The sequence below is a fragment of the Lytechinus pictus genome, chromosome 3, assembly GCF_037042905.1.
Source record: "Lytechinus pictus isolate F3 Inbred chromosome 3, Lp3.0, whole genome shotgun sequence".
Taxonomy (NCBI): Eukaryota; Metazoa; Echinodermata; class Echinoidea; order Temnopleuroida; family Toxopneustidae; genus Lytechinus; species Lytechinus pictus.
The window spans coordinates 5,472,593-5,492,173 of NC_087247.1; the positions used below are offsets into that span (position 1 = coordinate 5,472,593).

At 35.8% G+C, this 19,581-nt stretch overlaps 1 protein-coding gene across 8 annotated transcripts; it reads right to left on the reverse strand.

The window, feature by feature from the left end:
* Positions 1-7: 7 nt before the first annotated feature.
* On the reverse strand, positions 8-19,147 carry LOC129257941 (serine protease inhibitor dipetalogastin-like). Of its 8 annotated transcripts, none has more exons than XM_064096193.1 (9): positions 18,175-19,147; positions 12,455-12,636; positions 7,503-7,724; positions 6,991-7,221; positions 5,845-5,964; positions 4,638-4,994; positions 2,943-3,089; positions 2,127-2,273; positions 8-1,288 (listed from the first exon to the last, which is right to left on the reverse strand). In XM_064096193.1, the coding sequence occupies exons 2-9, from the start codon at positions 12,537-12,539 to the stop codon at positions 1,131-1,133; spliced, it is 1,467 nt and encodes a 488-aa protein (XP_063952263.1). In that variant the 5' UTR covers positions 12,540-12,636; positions 18,175-19,147; the 3' UTR covers positions 8-1,130. The 8 variants fall into 8 exon arrangements, with proteins under 8 accessions (XP_063952263.1, XP_063952264.1, XP_063952265.1 ...); XM_064096194.1 differs by lacking the exon at positions 18,175-19,147 and adding an exon at positions 17,748-18,043; XM_064096195.1 differs by lacking the exon at positions 18,175-19,147 and adding an exon at positions 16,941-17,959.
* Positions 19,148-19,581: the final 434 nt, after the last annotated feature.

Genomic DNA, 19,581 nt, shown 5'->3' on the forward strand with positions numbered 1-19,581 from the left:
CAATCGGTTTTGTATAATATTGAAAATAAACATATTGTTTAAATTTGGAATTATATTTCAACATCTAATGACCATGATGACTGTAAAATCGTAATTTGAAATATCTGAAATAAGATAGAGAAATAGATTAGAGCATTGTCAGATATATTTCATCTCCTATTAGATTAGTCAAACCTAATTTATTCGTTGATTTGAAACAACATTTACGTGACATCTTTTTTGCGTTAAGAAGCTTTTATACATTAGTATTCGAAATCAATTCGGAAATCAGATAGCTCTGATGAAGAAAACAATTAATAGGAACAATTCATCCACACATACAAAAAACCCGTCATTTTCAATGCGGTGTTCCAGTTTTACTCTTTGTCTATTTCACCATCGAATAAAGTCCAAGGTCCTTTAATCACACACTTTTCCAACTCATAATTTGTTCTTTGTAGCTTTGCTTCTAAGATGCTTTTTAAAGTTAAATTAATGAACCATTTTATGGCATTAGTTTACGGTTTCCCTTTAATTATGGAAGTATCCGAATGCTTTACAAAAAAATGTGATTTTTTTTTGTATAGTACTTTTGATGCAAGTACCACGTCATTAAATCCATCTTAATTGGTATCGAAAGTAAGTCGGATAATTTTAAACAGCCATATCAAATGCAATGAATGAATGATATGAATGAAAAAGTCACGAGTGTATTAATAATAAAAAAGGGCATTAAAAAACAATCACTGCCTGACACTTGAAGAATATTACAATATACACCATCTGTCGCTGAAAGCCTTTTTGTAGCATTACCATGATCACAGTAACTTAACCATTATGTTTTATTTATTGTGAATTTCTTTTTTAAAAAATGTTCATGTTTCAGAGCATGCATAACCAGCCCTCTCCTCAAGAAACACCTAAAAAGACCAACATTCAATCTAAGTTGACTTGCTTAAACTGCTTCTAATGTCTTGATCCCTTGTCGAATAAGCATTCCACTTGTAACCATGGTAACTGTAGCGAAGAGTCACATGACTTCTTCAAAGTTCACAGACTCGCTGATTATCAGAGCAGAGTTCAATTTTTACACCAGAATGAAACCAATCTTCTCTTCGAGTTGTTGATTTAAAAAAAAAGTATATAATAATTTAAGGAATAGCGAGATTGCATCCTTCTTGATCTAGTTTCTTGGTAAGTCCGGGGTCTGTACAAATGGCGATCCATAGCTGGCAGGCATTCTGATATGTTGTCCCTTTATTGTCACATAGCGGCTCATAGATATCCGGACATACCACATTACAAAAATCTAATGGAGAAAAGGCGAGAAAAGAAAAAGAAAAATCGTAAAGAAATATATATTGTGAACAAAAAACAGTTTTTCGGATAAAATAGAGTCGAATACATAACATAACGTTGCTTTTCAACGGATTTTGCAAATAAAAGTCTGATTTTTGTTATCCATACAGAATTGCATGATCATAATTACCAGGGATGACACGTTAACTTTCATTTTTACTGCTAATATATTGCTATTCAAAGTGTAATCTTGAATATAAAGCTAATTTGAATATGTTCAAAGTTATTACAAATCTAAGTTAAAAGGGGGCATTCTACAAACACGATCCCATCCATTGGTACCATAATCACCAATTAAATTATTCATTTTTCCATCCATGTCAAATTGAATTATTTTTCTTAGATGTATCATAAGCATATTTTCTTCGGAATGGATGTAAACGTAATATGATAAAAATGAAGAAAACAAATCATGAAAAGTATGCGCCAATCCTGACTATTGATGCCAATGAGCCGTATTGAATGCGACAGGTCGCTTGCAGTTTGAACACTGTCGAAAGCCATGAAATTTTGACATCCAAAGCAGTTTTTCTTTTTTTCAATCAGAATGACAACTACGTAAATATCGTGCGAGTTTCATATTTAAAAACATGTAATCATTCTTGCATTCCTTTAAAAAAATCAACCAAACATACACCGTTATCATTATAAATTTTATTATATACCAAAGTCATTAAGAATATTTTTTGCCGAAGAAAAGTCCCTGAACGTCAAAATGCTCTGATTGTTTTGTTGTTGGGGGGTCACCTAACCTTTATACCCCACCCCACTCTCTCCCTCTAACTTGCCCCCTGAACATCTGCCTCTGTAAGCCACTGTGATTTGAGTATCCTTGTATTTGCAAGCTTCAACAGAGAGGGCGCACAACGAAGAATATGTCTTGCCGTTTGTTGCACACACTGGATCCATGACGTCAGTGCAAGTATCGGGACATTCTGGAGAAAGAACATAACGAATTAATGAATAACTACAGGATAAAGTTTTGATTTAGCAAGCAAGCAGATAGATAATTTTACTAAACAGAAGAACAAAAAACAACTAGAAAAGGAGTGGGTAAAAATGTATTACGAAACAGTTAATAGAAACTGCAAAATGATGAACAAATGACTACAGAATTGCAGTCAGTAATATATAAAATGGGCATTTTATCAACAAAATGGAGCAAAAATATAGACGTGAGAGAAGAGAGAATGATATATTCAAATTCTTAACAAGTGTAACGGAAGCGAGCGATGAGATAATATGAATGACCCTTCACCCCCCCCCCCCCCCTTTTTCATATAGAACTTACTGCGGATATAATTATTAGCAAAAGGGCGATACATCTTCATGTCGGAATAAGGTTTTCAAAGGAACTGACCACACAAACATACTTTTTAAAGGTGAAAACACACACACAAGAATGATATTTATGATCAGGTCAGCAAATTAATCCCCATTAATGGAGGTAGAGCGCCCCCTCCTGATAGTGTTTTGATGACTTTTGATGATGCTACAGGAGAAATGCTGGTGACATTTCACCTCGGGGAGAGGGAGCGGGCATGAAAGAAATGTTTTGCCCGTCCTCCCGGAATTTTCCAGGTACACCACTGTATTGTCTTTACCTTGATTCGGGCAATGTCCAAGATGCGCCACCTGAAGATCGGGAAGGTTGTACAGGCAAGAGATTTCCCGAAGTGCACATTCGCTGGTGTAAGTCATGTTGTCTGATCCACATACTTCATTTATCTCTGGTGGACAACTCGGGCAAGCTACAGGAGAAACGAATGATGTCAAGAAAAATAAAATTCGCCATGAAAAAAAAGAAGGTTGCCCTCTTCGTATGGTATAACATTACACAAAATTCTAGGGGGTGTTGCAAAAAAATATTTGCGATCAATTGCAAATATTCTGTTGCAATTTTACAACTGATATATCAACGTTAGCTGTGGCAAATCAGATTATACTTCTTGTTTCAAGGAGCATATTTTTATTAGTAACCAATCACTAATTTGCAATTAATTACAAGACATATGATTGATTTAGGGACCGAAATAGACTTGCAATTGATCGCAAGTTTCTTCCAACACCCCATTAGTAAGGTATTTTAGTGCAGAATACCTAATTAATTTGTTAGTTTTTGGGGCAATCATCATCGAATTCCCCATTAAACAGGTGTTCCAGGCAAATGATGTGTGTTCTGGTTAAGAATGATATATCCAACCTACTGCCCTCGCTATCTCTACCATTGAAATCATGAATATTGATAGAGTTTATTTCACCCTCTCCCTGTAAGACTTCATGTGCTTGGTGATCATAAAGTTTATACTTATCAGGAAATGATGAATTTATGAATTAATAAATAAAACAAGAATGATCATATGGATACAGTAATGAAAATGAATAAATAAATGATTTCTTGAAAGATGAAAATAAAAAGTCACTTAAAAAAAAATCAAATTGAATTCGAATTGAGGATATAACAACATTGAATGTTGGTCTATCCTCAATTCGATCTGTTAACAAATTGCATGTAATATTTTAGTAACCCAAGCATAAATCAGGGAAGCAATAATGATTTTATTTTAGAACAATTCATTCAAAAGATCAATGAAATTATAATGTTTAAAACGGTAGCGAATCACATGTATGGATCAGGCATACAATGATGTTTAAAGATATTTTTTTGAAATCAGACACAAATAAAAGCAAAAAAATGCAAATGTGTTAAGCGAACATAATAAAATGAAATTAATCGAGTTCATTTTCTCACAAGGGGCAGTAAGACTTCGAAAATGAATATTTTTAGCCAGTGCATGCTGACTTACAATTTGGCAAGCCGTAAAATCATTTAATCCTTTTGACTTGATAAAAAAATCAAGGTTTTAAGATCAAGAATTATCATTTGTTAACAAAAAATATGATTTTTTTTGTTATACATCAACAATTCGATTTCTTGAGATCTAGAATATTAAAATCTCGATATCAAGAATTTGGATTGAATGATATAACGGCTTTGACAATCACATCTGCACACGCTGACTAAACATAAAGGTGTGATATCCACTAAAAGGGAAGGAAGAATTTGAACATGGCAAATGGCTCGACATAGGACTATTAAGACCTTGAATCATATACATACAAAACAGTAAAAGAAAGAAGGTAAAATAGAATAGCAATACGGGCATGTTAAGGGGGACAGAAAATAAGCGGCATCCTTTTAACCAAGCATCTCAATTACGATTAGCCCTGTAATGGCATTTTCATCTGTGCCATCAACTTAAAATTGGTTGCAGTTGGGGTACAGCTGAAACACTCACATCGTTGTAGATTGTTTGGGCATTCTCCCGCAAGAAGGACCTTTCTCGAGTCATCTTTGGCCTTACAGGCGGCTATCTGGAAATGGCACAACGACGGATAGGTGATGTTTCCCGTACCGCATATCGGAAGATACTCCATTGGACAGATACTGGTCGGAGGACACTGTCTTTGGGCTTGAGGACACCGACCACGGGTTGACACGACCAACATCCTATCTTCTTGGCATTGCTTGACAAGGAGATGACACTCTGTTTCGTACGTCTCACCATCCGTACCACACACGGCAGCGGAACCGTCGGCGGGACCATCGGGGCAGTTGTCGTTGCAGGGAGTATCGCCGCGACCAGGTTGTGGTGCTGAGGATTACGTCGGCCATGGTCGTTAAGCGGGTGGAACAGACGGAAGGCAGATGCAAAGCAGAAAGAGAGGGATAGAAAATGGGAAAAGAAAATTGAACTAATTGAAAGTAAGTTTTCATAATAGAGTTTGTTTTAGTAGTTTGAACATCAGAAAAACGAAAATGCCAATAGTTAGGAAAATGTTTTATAAATCATAGTAAACAAAAGTGTGATGGTTAAACAAAGATTAACAAAAAAGCGTAACAAAAAAGCGTAACAAAAAAACACGTAAAAATAGTGACTAAAAAGGTAATCTAATTATTAACCTTCTGAATATGAATAACCTTGTGTGTATGTGTGTGTGCTTTATTTTAATTGATACAGTACTTTTTTTTGCTTAACGTTAAATCCATGCAGATACAAAAACCATTTAAAAAACCCACATTCTTATAAAGAGTAAGAAAATGGGTTGACGTGAAAAAAGGGTTCTATGATCTCTTTTAACCCCGGGGTCAACCCATCTCTAATTCTCCTTCCTATACAATCTCCCTCACTCTATCGTCGTTTCCATTGTCGATTTTTGCTTTATTATGTTCATCACCTCCAATTCTTAAATTTATCTTTGAAATCTATACTGCGTGTCTTTCTCTAGTTTTATCTGAGGATGATTAAATGTGCGCGTGTCTAAAGAACCTCGGTGTATAAAAATAATCTATCCTCATCTTACAAGAATTTTTGTTTGCACTTTTTTTAACATGAATTTGCTTTAATAAATGGAAATGCAAGGTATCAGTAAAACTCAGGATAATCAGTCCGCAATCTGATACGCAAGCTGAAACCCCCCAAGTTCTTGAATTCAAATACTTACTGTTATTTCCTCCAAACTGCCTTGGCGTTCTTCTGGTAGGAGTCGGTGTAGTCATTTGTGTTGTTGGTACTGGGGTAGTGGTGACCATGGATGGTTGCGTCATCATAACGGTTACAACAACTGCAAATAAAAAAAAAACAATGAAATTACTTACTACTTTGTAAAAAAAAGTCATGATGTCATGCGTAGCTAAAAATACGCATCGTTTTATAATAGATTGAAATACACAAGGAAGGAACTTCAAGGCTCTGCCACAAATCGCCTAAGAAGCGAATGTGTGCGTTTAGCCGTTTTCATCAATAAATGAATGAAATAATCAATTAAACTATAGATTACTTTATTGCTGTTTTTTAATCAATTTAACCATTTATTTATGTATGTATGTAATTATTCATTTACCTATTTATTTATTCAATCATTTATTTATTTCACTCATTTTCATTTTTTGACGGATGGTGGGGGGGCGGTCAAATATATTTTTGTAAACGCGTCTCAAGTCGTTTACCGAGAGTCCAAGCCGTGCTAAGCTTTGGACATCAAATGTCTGAAATTGTAAGACCATTGCAGACGGTATCGACACATGACGGTATGTGACAAAGCTTTTTTCATGTTTACATACACTCACAGAATAATGCAAAATATTAGATAACATACATGCAAAGATAAAACAATATCACTATTAAAATCGAAAGAATGCAACAGAAGTTCCGAAATTCAACAAATTTATGATTGAAACATATTCTAAACGGTCCAAGAATGCCCCAAAAGACCCATGCATGACGTTGTAACAGCACTTGGTAATATCTTGTGTGACTTGAAATAAAAAGGGGTTATAATTTTAGTTATTCTCCTAATGTGAAACTTGCCAAGTCGAATTTCGATTCCTCATTAAAAAACGATGAAAATTAAATCGCAATTTCCAAATTGCCCAGAACTCTTCTCAAGCAGAATTGAAAGAGCACTATCCAAAATGCCCCTGTCCAAGTAGTGTTGATCAAAATATTTTTTGTCAGTAAAGATGATGGACCAATGATAGTACGGAAATTTGGAGTAATTGATAAAAAATAGCATTGATTATTTGTCAGACTTTGCCTGCTAAACATGCTCTTTTTGGGGGTACATTTCCATTTTACCAAGCGTTCATACCAGGTTGCGTTGTAGGGGAGGTAACCTTCATCGCCGGCACTAGTGTTGTAGGTTCGCCCCCGCACAATCCTTCATTTATAACCGTGATGTATGTGTTGCCGTAGCAGTTGATTCGAGTAAGGTGGCAACGTGATTCGTAGACAACTCCGTCGCTGCCACAGACGAACGGCTGTCCACTCTGGCAACGGAAGTCGCAAGGGTCACGGGCGGGTGGGGGACGAGTTGCCATGACTATGGTTGGCATGCAGTTAAATCAAGATGCAGATCGGTGGAGTGGAAAGAGTGTGGTGGCAACATGCAAAGAAAGGAGAAGTAGGCCTATATTAGTCACAAATACCCACAAATATAATAAACGTATACGTGAAAACATGAAAAGGGGAAATTAGTTTCGTTTTTAAATGATATTTCTTAAGGCTTTTGTATAATTATGAACATCCAAACATGTTTTCCACGTGTTATTTCCCTATAACAATTAGTAAGTTAATAATCCAACATTTGAGTTAGCTCTTTACCTGGAGGTCTTGGTATCCATATGCACGACCCCCTTCGTGTGACGTGAATAATCGGATAATCTCTCCCATGTGAACAGGCCGCCAGTGCTAGGCGGTACTCGCTCCGATACGTGATACTGTTTGACCCACAGACTGGCCCAAAGTTGTTCCGACATCTCGTCACAGCAATGTACTGTTCACACATCGTCTCATAATCTGATGAGTCCGAGTCCTCGCAGCTATCTTTTAATGTAAGAAAAGGGTAAAAATATAGTATTAACATTTCTTTTTCGCCATTTCTCCCAACCTGAATGAAGGTGCTAATAAAAAAAGAGAAACACCGGCCTATTTTTCGAAATTTTACTTTTTGTTTATTGTCAATAGTGCATGTGTGTGTGAGGGAGGATGTGTGGGTGTGTGTGCGTATGTGTGTATGTGATTGAGTTTTTAACATTTAACGCCACCATCCGAATGACGTGACCAGGGCTCGAACCTCCGCATCATTTTGTAACTTCCAAAATGTAGCTTGGATTCCAGGCACACGCCACAGCTCATAGGAATCGATTATTTATCGATAGGTGGCTATGAATGGCTATTATCATTATTATTATTATCATCACCATCATTATTATCATCATTATTATTAATATTATTATTATTATTATCTTCATCATCATCATCGTCAATATTGTTATTGTTATTATCATTGTTATTATTATTATTATTATTATTATTATCATCATCATTATCATTCTTATAATTATTATTAAGGATGATTACACCTTGGCCATGACTTTATCATCTGAACCCAAGATACAGAGGATAATTTATTCACTCCAACTTGTCCTTATCCACGCCTATATTATTATTCGTCCCCGAGAAACTTGATGAGGCATTCCACATGTAAAGCCAGCTTCGTGATTAATTAATTGATTAAGCGTTTGATATTTCCTGCAGAGGGGACGGTGGTTAATTTGGCATTGTATTCGTGTGGCATTTTTGAGAGAACTTAACCGAACGCCACATGTACTTGACTTGGGTGGAAATGTTGGAAATGAGAAAAAAAATAGAAGTAAACTGAAACTGAAACCTGTATGCCGACCAGAAAGATGTGCTCCCACTCCATCCTACCCTAATTGCTGAAACTCTAATAATTACAACAATTTGTGAGCAATAGATAAAATCTACATGCAATTTCGCTTGTATTATGATGTTACAAAAATATAAAAGCATTCATGCAGGTGTCAAAGTCAGAATATTATAATGGTGTATATATATATGTCCCAAACTATACGTGAACTAATTTTGGTAATAATTGACATAGTTCGCATTCTAGACAAATAGATAAAGACACACAGTTACTGAAATGACAGGCATATTCGATAAAAAATTATGATGAAACCATTATGATAATGATTATGATGATGATGATTATTATCATTATTATTATTATTATTATTATTATTATCACTATTATTACTATGAATTGCGAAACGAATATTTTTACATGGTCCGAAGGTTTCGTCAATATCTCGATCTCAAATTAATGAGACTTTAAAATCAACTTATAGAACAAAATAAAGGTAAAATAAATGCATCAAACACGTCAGAGACAGGTAAAATGCCAAATAACCGTAACTTGATTTGTCATCTTTTTCACAGTTTTTAGTATTTGCTCATGAAATGAAAAAAAAAATCAGACCCTTGTCGGGAATGGTAAAAATGACACTAAATCTACCGATCATTTTTTTATTCCGATTTGAATCAAGGGTCATGTATAGTATGCAACGAAGCCGTGTAAAACATCGAACTATCATAATAATTTTAGACATATATCTTATTGTAAAATCATAATAACCCTATCAATACAGACTAGGATATTTCGACGCCTAAAGAGACGACGGGGGGGGGGGGCCCAAAAAAAGACAAATGATCTCGGCCGTCGATCGCACGTGTTATCCATGGCATAATCTACAATGAGATAAAATCTCATTGCTAATTGATTATGCTAATTTATGCGTAAAATCGAAAGTTTGTTCTAATTAACTAAATGATGCCTCTAAAATGCTATTTTTTGGTTCATAGACGCTTTGTAGGAATCTGATCAAATGTGCTTAAAAATCAACATTACATTTATTTTCTTATGTATTTTATTGTTTTTTTAATTTCTTATATATTTCTTTGTTATTCAACTTTTTGTTTTTTAATGTCTCTTTCAATGGAAATTGTCAGAGACTTTATTTTGACCATAAATAATATGAAATCAATTTATTTTAATCAGTTAAAGTAAAAATAATGATGCATTTATAGATTTTGTCTAAAACACTATTTTGCATTGGATTGTAAACAAATTCTCGTTTTTGAGCAATTTTGGGTCTGCATGCACTTACGAAATGTTGCGTAATTTTGGAACCGCGTACACGGGGTCGCAATTTTGGTCTCAAAAGTTGCGCGAGACTTGAAAAGAAAAAAGAAAGCGAGCGTCGCGGTCAAAAGTTTTGAGCGGCGGATTTGTCGTGAAAATGTAGAGGGGGGTAGCTGAATCAGCTCCTCCAGTCTAATTAGGGTTTTCAAACCTTGACAACCTAAATAACAAGCAGGTGTATGATTACATCACAATATTCACAAATGTTGATAAAGAACATTATGATTTATGTTGGCATGTTATGAAAGTGTTTTCCATTCATATTCCATGGATCAAGGATGCTGATTCATGTTCCAGATTTTTATATGGATGAAATGATTTTAGTTCAAAATGAAAGACATCTTCGTCTGTAAACGTGTGCATCTTAAAAGTGCAATCCGCACCCAATACAATCGTCGGCATTATGCCATATAGCCTGACGACGGATTCTCATCTTATTGAAAGACAAGATTGTAAGTAACCAAAAATTCAATTAGAGATATGTCAGAATTGATTATGTAATCGAATTCAATTTGCCTTCCATGTACTCTTCGACTTAACTTTCCAATTAAAAAAGTTATTGCCAGAAATTCAATAAACAATGATCTCACTTATTGAGTCTTGATTTAGAATAGTTCAAGACACTGATGTTGTTTCAGAAACATGCAAGGGTTACATCTAAGTTTAATAATCATTCAACATATGTTACTTTCACTTTATGCGACTATAGAGTGCTACGACTGTTACAAAAAAAAGTATGCCGTGGTGCCGTAAGTCTGCGCAGAGTCACGAAACGGCTGTGATAGTGGAGAGGAGAAGGGGGGGGGGGGACCAGGCAAACATAACAATAAATGGTAATAATTACATATTCTGCACACATTTATAATAAAAAAAAGTTGTGGGGCTAAATCCCCAACCCCCTCTCGGTTCCGTTGCCCCTGAGAAACAACTACATACAGCTCGAACTTAGTAAAAAAAAAATGAATCAAAAACATCTCGTCAAATTCAATAACATGACTAAGGATCTTAATTGCTATAAAGATTTCCAAAGCAGATCTCGTCAATACTTTTAAAATTCAAAGAAGGATCTTAATTGCAAAAGAAAAAAGATTTCTAAAGAAGATAGGTTAACGTATTTTAACGTATTTCGTCTAGCAAAGTTTGGTCTGCCAGCACACCTCGACACCAATGGCATGAGCCAACATGGATTACCCTATATCAAATTGAAACTAGGTATCGCATGTGACAGTGCCAAGAAGTCCAAACATTACAGCTTTACAATGTTCAACATGTTCGAGCTATACAGTCGAGCTACATCCTTACGCTGTAACTGTTAAAATTTATTCGATTCGCATCTTTGCATCGAACAGAGATACATTCTGCAATTAGTGTTGTTCATGTTTGACAGAATGATAAATCAATGTTAATCGAACTACTTTTTAAAAAGCTATAATATTGGGGGCAATTCGGGGATCTGGACACCCGGTCAATTTTCAGGTTGATAAAATATTTTTTTAGTCTACCGTTAATGCCATGGTTATTAATGCATTATTGGGGAATTTTCGCAACCACTACACAGGCGTTTTCTGGAACGTTGAGAATCTATTGTCAAAAGACTTTCATGACGAAGCAGTCTTTGTCGAAAATCGGTGAATCAAAATAAGTGTGTCGACCTTGACTCTTGACGAACGTATTTGCAATTTTCATTCAGTCCGAATGTTAGGACGATCTGCTGTCCCGGTTCATCAACTTTCGACAAAAACCTCTGAGATGTCCATTGTGATCTGTCTTTCATTTAAATAGATTTATTACGTTGCAGAATTCGTCCCCAGTGCATTAGCAAAAAAAACAAAAAAACTTTTTGTTATATTCAAGACTGACGATGGTAGCGTAAATGATAAATAGTTCTGGAATTTTTGGTACACATTTGACGCAATTTATAGCTGCTTCAACACTCGAATTATTTAATTCAGTAAAACCTACAAATTGTAAGACTTTTAATCAAATTGTTGATTTTCTTTTACTAAAAGCGGAAAAGATTTTAATTGAGAAGTTGTGAGGATCATGGAATCGCATCGACATATTAGTAGCATATCACAACATCATTTTAAAGAGAAATTCCAGTAGTTGCAGTAAACACTGATTTCATGAGAAAGCCTGTAAAACCAGGCTTAATTGTCAGTATATCATAGAGGATCTAGATCTGGTGCAGTTACATAAAATGAACTTTGTGAAATCTTGAAATCTACGCTGAAAAATGTTCAGACTGAACTTCCCCAACACAGATAAGCGCACGTGGGACTGTGTATAATTATTGCTTTGAGCGTCGGGCCCGACGCTCTACCCGAATCCTGTGCTTATTTGCTGATTTCTCAGCAATTACACAATTTCTTCCAGAATCCTTTGGCACATGCGTTTTATTTATACAAACAGACACTTTGGTGGTCATTTCATTGGATTCTGTACGAACTCATTTTGATATCGTTACCAAAACTAGCATTTACCTTTAAGCTTAGATTTGCGTAGGTCACTAACACCCCCCCCCCCCGCAAAAAAAAAATCAACTTACCGTCTTCACTGGAGTCCGCTGTCACCCGAAGTGATGCCGCATAGATGATGAACATGAATACGTTGAAAATGTACTTTAAATCCATTACGTCTCTTCTTTGGTTTGGTTTAGGCCTATATACAATACAAAGTGTCCTCTTGTCTCAGCTTATATAGATGACGTGTGTTGTCTATTGCTTTCACCTGAAAAATAGAGGGGAAAATGAGAACAAAAGAAACAATCTTTAGCAAATTACCAGCAAAGGCCTAGAATTGTGAAGCTGGAAAATAGCCATATACTTTTTGTGAATAACACATGGCCTTTTCTGACAGTAGGAGCCGTTTATCCTTGTAGCTTCTTTCGAGAACTGAATTTAATATATATATATATATATATATATAAACCATCTTAGAGTTAATGCATTCTATCATAGGTTAACCGTTCTATCAACGTAGTAAAATACGTCTATGAATTAGTCCAAGGCGGACACCAAAGTACACGGTCGTAATTTCCTCAAACATTGTCAAATGATGAACAAAAATAAATAAATAAATAAATAAATCGTTTCAAGTAATAATATCACATCATGCATCATCTACCATACGCTCCTTTAGACCCTCTTACAGGCTTATTGTTCAACAAATCACTGGCAGTCGCCGGGCTATTGACAAGAAAGTATAGCCAACAGCCAGTAAAACCGACCTCTAAGGTGTGTACTGCTCCGAAAGTAGCATTTCAACCGTCCCATGACGAGAGATCTGCTACTTCATCCAAACCCTTAGCAACCGTCACGATGAATATGCCCCGTTGCTATGGTTCTACAATGTTTGAAACACAGCGTCCATGTTTTAGAAAATAGGTTAGAATGATGGATATTCAGTTTTTCGTTTGTCGGAGGGTTGGGATATGTCATTATTGTACACTTGAGTTTTTTTTTGTTGAAATTTTGGGGAAGGGGGAGCCCTCCCCATCGCAAAGAAAGTGTTAAAGAAAAAACTATGTACATTGTTAATCTATTGTATTTTTCAACATCTTGGTTTTTATGGACTCTTTTTTATATCTGGTAGATCTGGCAGACTATAAAATCAATTACGATTTCCAGCAAGTGACCTTTCAGAGCTGAAGGTGACTTTGATTCAATGGAAGGAGTATAACAATCTGCCCAAAATATATTGAATGCTACGTGGTTTATAAAGAGGCATAACAATTGAAAAATAAAAAGAAAGTAAATAACTATAAAGAAATTCGTAGTAAGCAAGAAAAGTTTCTCTCGAAAGGGGGCAAATCAAGAAGAGCATGCAAGCCTTCACTATTAGCATGAATACTTTTGCATTCGCCGAAAATATTTGTTAAAATAGTGTGAATACAGCCTGTTTACATTTAGGCCGAATTTTAACTATTTTCGTTGACCTTGATTTTGTTCATGAGCCAACATATTATTTGGTAAATTACCATTACTGCCAATATCCGGGGACCGAGTTTAAGCCGTCTGCATTCTTTGAACTTGGGGCTAAATATTGATAATTTAGTTCCCACGTGTTATCAAATTGCAGCTCACTTAGAATATTCGTACCGGTACTAAGTAAAAAAAAAACCCAGAAAAGTAAACACAATAAAAGCATGTTTTAAATGTGCTTCGCTATAAGATCACTTTTGCCTGAATAGAAGGATACGGAGTCATTCCATTTTCCAATTTAATAATCCTAACAATAATTATAATTCGTTTATTGACATTTCATATTCTTTTATTCATCTTATGTCATTTAAACTAAAAATCAATTATTTTTTTACCCTAGTCAAACATAATTATCCATACTTTATGAACTTTGAAATGGCTTCTGTTTCATTAATTATTAGCTCAACTGGAAACAATCCAATGAGAATTTGCAATCAAGATTTCGCTAGGTGTAACCTTAACGGTGAACTTGAAGTGCTCACCTGAGTTATACACGATGGTTATGAATCAGACGGAATGGAAATTGCGTGTATTACATTTACATCATTGCCATGGTAACAGTCGTGAATGGGTAAGTGCTAAGATATGAATGCAAATTGATTCAAATGAAAAGTGGGTTTGGGTGGGTATCATAAAAAGGTATCTAACCCAGATAAAAACGTTGTTTAAATTAGAGAATCAGACAGGGTTTTTTTCTTCTTTTTTTTTTTTACAAAATCTGATAAACGAAAATATTATCATAACGAAAATGCTATTAATTCCACAAGTTGTAATCACTTTTATGTTTGGTTTATTAATTATTTACAAAGTGTAATATGAGCGTGATTCGGAGCAAAGACAATCCTGATAACTCCTGAAGTTCATTATACAAATTAGGAGAGTTGACCCTACCGTTTGTCAACATCTACCCACAAAACCCCGAATATGAGATGGAAATAGTTTTAGTGATTTCATTTTCAATAACTTTCATATTTCTTGTCCGATTTCCTTCAAAGTTTCATCATTGTGTTTTCCATTTCCCAATTACACGAATTATCCTTTGCAAAGGGGGATTCCCTTGGTGCCATATACGGTCGTCTATTGCTAGATCTTTATTTATTCCTTTCTTTGAGTTTTGTATTAAAAAAAAAATGGCCACTCCTCTTCAAAAAAAATAAGAAGCCACCTTGGCGAAATCATTTATATCATGGCAATGTGCAAGACTCTCATCAATTTGATTTCAAACGAGTGTACCATCATAGACCATGTAGACAGATTTGACCAAAAATTACATTGCTAAACACAGCATCAAAACGAAAAGCAAAACAAAGCACAAGAAATACAACATCTGAAGCGGTTACATTCGTAATCTTATACCAGGAAATTAACTTTTGATTTTTTGGTGGGAAATTAGTCATCAATTACCGAAGATAGTGCGGTCTCATACTGTTGATCATTCTATTGATTCTATTGACATGATTGATATAGGCCTTGTGTGTTCTACTTTCCCAGTTCTTAAAGCAGGGTGTTGGTGAATAATGTGTTCAGGATGCTTGGTGATGTCATTATTTCCGACTAGTGTCTATTATCAACACCACCGGAATACAATAGGATAGGATAGGATAGGAGCTGTTTCAACGATGTAACATGATCGTGAAAGGTCGAATGTCAAACACTATACTTTAAACATTCTCGCACTCCCACACTTTCAAAATACATAATTCCATATCTACCTATTTATCTAAGGAATTAAATAAATTAATTTTCTTTGGCATTAAAATCGGCCTATTTCAATCTTCCTGTTTACCCAAGCTCCATGATACGATTGTACTGTGATTATCATCTGCCCACTGCTGCTGGATGGTAGCCAACATGCATCTAGACATGATTTTGATGAGATCGTCTGCAAACTTTTTTTTCTCCGATCGTTATATCAGGATGGAGGAGGAGTGATCAATTTTCCGATAAGACGCTCTCAAATGATTTAAAATTGGAGCCAACCAAAACTTGCCAACTTGCACCAATTAAGTAAGGTGTATGTTTGCATGGGGAGTCGAGTACACGCATGCGGGATTACTCTGCAAAAACTCCGGTGTTGATTTAACACCAGCCCGGAATTTTTTTAAACAACACCATTGGAATTAAACCGATGCGGCTGTGTTGATACTAATTGGTGTTGTGTAAACACCTATCTGGTGTTAGACCAAAACGAAACTGGTGCTGTTTAACACTTTTCTGGTGTGGATATATATAGATTCCGGGCTGTTTGTAGTGTGTGATGATACAGAAAGAAATAATCGATTTATAATGGGAATGTTTTTTTTTATTTATAAACAAAAATAATATGCCGCCATAAGCTCAACTGCATAATTGTGTACACTGAATTTCAGATATTATTAAACAACCGCATCATAGACTGTTTTTTACAAACTTAAATAGCAATTTACAAATCTAAGTAATAACTTAAAGGACAAGTCCACCCCAACAAAAAAGGTGATTTTAGTAAAAAGATAAAAATTCAACAGGAATAACACTGAACATTTCATAAAAATCGGATGTAAAATAAGAAAGTTATGACATTTTAAAGTTTCTCAAATTATAGGCACATCCTGCATGTACTGGTCGGTACGCGAATGGGGAGACCGATGACGTCATCCACTCACGATTTATTTTGTATTTTATTATATGAAATATTCTAATGTTCAAGTGAAACAAAGATTAAATCCTCCCTGAATATGTGGAATTAGCATTGTTAATACTATATGGTTCTGTCAAGTTGGTCCTTATTGTCAAATCTGTAAAAAATGAATATTGTATAATTCAAACAACAAAAAACGAAAGAAATAGTGAGTGAGGGACATCATCGCCTCTCTCATTCGCATATCACTGGGTTGTGCATATAACTGTTTCGTGAAAAATAAGCGAAATTTAACATGTCATAACTTTCTTGTTTTACATCTGATTTTGACGAAATTGTCAGCATTATGCTAGTATAATTTTTCTCTATTTATTCAAATAAACATTTGTATAGGGTTTGACTTGACCTTTAAAGTAGCTTATACGAATACGCACTTTTATAGTTTCAGGTTCGGCCAAAAGCGTTTCAAGAATTTAGCTACCAAACCGACGTTAACATGTATAAAAGATATTTTTGTGCTTTAGGTTCAGTATTGGAGTAAATCCTCCATCAAAATGTACCAAATCCCCATCATGAACCTCTACGCCACATTATGTCGCCACTCCTGTATACGCCACCAATCCACGTCAGCGATGAGTACATCCTTTGTAAAATATTGCTATGTCATCCTTATCATGTCCATGACCCTCAAATCTGTCTGAGATCCACAATACCATTGTATGCTTGAAGTACATTAATACAACAACATCAACAGCATCAGCAACAGTAGGTCGGTTTAAAGGTTAATGTACTTCATGAACATGTGGTGGCCGTAGCGGTGAATTGGAGTCATGGTTGCGGCCATGTTATATGGTTTGGCACAAGATGAGTTGAGAAACAGGCTCATCACAGTAAAACATAATCACATAGGCTTAACTTTCGGATCTTTAATAATGGTGTGTCGATGAGAGACGAGGCTGTCAGGAATGTTCCAATACCGAGACGGTTAAAATCCTCTTGCAAATCTCGATGCTGGTAAAGCATGCAATCAATGCGTTTTACTTGCATTCATATTCAGCAGGTGTTCAGAAGCCGCCATCAGAAAGAGAGTAACGATCAAGCGAGACAAAAACAACATAAGCTTCGTTTAAAGAATCAAATGAATAGCATCTCAGCATAAAATGATGTCCAACTTAAACCTGCGAGCTGTTAAGTAAGATGGTGGTCCAGTGGTAGAGCGCCATATGGCGCCGTGGTCTTACCAAAGATTTGAAAAAGAATGGGACCTTCTGCCATCTCGCCAGGCACTCCAAACAATAATTTGCTAAGCCCACTGGAAGACCAGGTGGGTGTTTCATAAAGTTGTTGGTAAGGTACGATTGACTTTACGAACGACTGGTGATTCTTTTTTAGGAGCTTATAATCAACACCAACGAAATTTTGGTGCGCAAAATTTTCCAAATTTAGGATCGCCAGTCGTTCGTAACTGAAGAACAGCTTTATAAAACACCCACCAGTTTAAAAAGCAAGAGTGGCTCCTCTGTCATGCGTGTAGTGCAGACACGTGGTTGATAAGAGTTAGGTTTATTTTTATTACTATTGGTAATGGTTAAATATTCACCTGTGCAATCGTATCTAAAGTCATCACACGGGTAGCAAAAAACTATATTATAATAAAATTGCACTTACCGAAGCTGCATATGATTAATCCCTCTTGTTTCTTTGCCGGTTCTATTGTTGTCTGTTATTTCCAGATGGGTTACAGGGAATCCATGATGTACCGGCATCACTTCATGAAAGACAGATATGACGCCACATCCCGTCTTTCCTCTAAATGATTACATCGGAACCACATTCCGTGTTAGGTACTATCAACCAGTAAAAGGGTATTCCTGCAAGTCCAGGAAAAGAGACAGTTCTTGGATGTTGTATCTTTTGTGGCAAATCTCGACTTTTATGTTTCCGTGCAAGACCCGATGACGAGGTAATGTTTATTCGGTTCTCAGTTAAACGTTCAGGTAGTTCAAAGCACCCGTCTTTGGTGTGTGCTCAGTCAAGGAAATAAAAAGTGACCACGCATCCGCCTTTGAAGATGCAAAAAGACAGCTCTCGGTGGGGGCAATTCCCTTGAGACAGGCCGAATCAAACAATCAGCCAAGTCAGGATGACGGGAAATCTTTCATATATCTTTCGGCGGGAAATTTCGAAGGTACAAAAACAATGACCTCCCTCTCCACTACGTTTGTTTTCAATTTGAACTCGGGTATGGACGAGCCAAGATACAATTGACAGATGCCATTTCATAGCAACATTGAAGTTTTATTTTGAACAACTTCCAAAAATTTAGTCTATGGATGCAAACTCCAAGAAGTAAAAAAAAATTGCACGATGTCTTGAACCAAGTCTGCTCTCTGTTTTGGGGTTAGTGTTCAGAAAATATTGAACACGTTGAAATACGATGCCTAGGTAACGTCGCAGAGACGAATGTCAGAGTAGTCTTTATTCTTCAGCCACCATTTTTAAACAGTTTATGGCGATACACTAAATGCAAAGAAGGTGCCCACGTGCCCGGGAGCATTGTACATACAGCCATGTTTACCTGCATTTGTTGGCAACGCTAGAAACTTGAACTTCCTGTCTGTATTTCCTGCGTTTTAATCAGGGGAATTGAGTCTCATCACTCCTACGCTATCTTGAACTTTTCAATTCATTTTGAGTAAATGCAAAATTATTTCGATTAGTATTAATCATTTTCCTTTGCCTTAGCCATTGTCAAATCGATTTGTTATTCGTATTAATCAGTTTAACTAACAAGTGTTATTTCATATAATTGATAAGGAATTGTCAAATAATGAGGACTTCACTTTTACCAAATGAAAGATGTGATGTGTTTGATTAAAATCACCTTACGTTTTTTTGTTTATTTATTGTATTTATTGCGCAAGGTCAGCCCCTACCCCCCCCCCCCCCACTTTCCGCTCAGCACTCTCTCTCTCTTCAAATCCGTTCCGCTGCCCCTACATTGTTTAGGAAATTCACGTTCAGGATTGACCTATCGTTTAAGGGGTATCTCTCTGGTCTTCAACTTGTTCACGG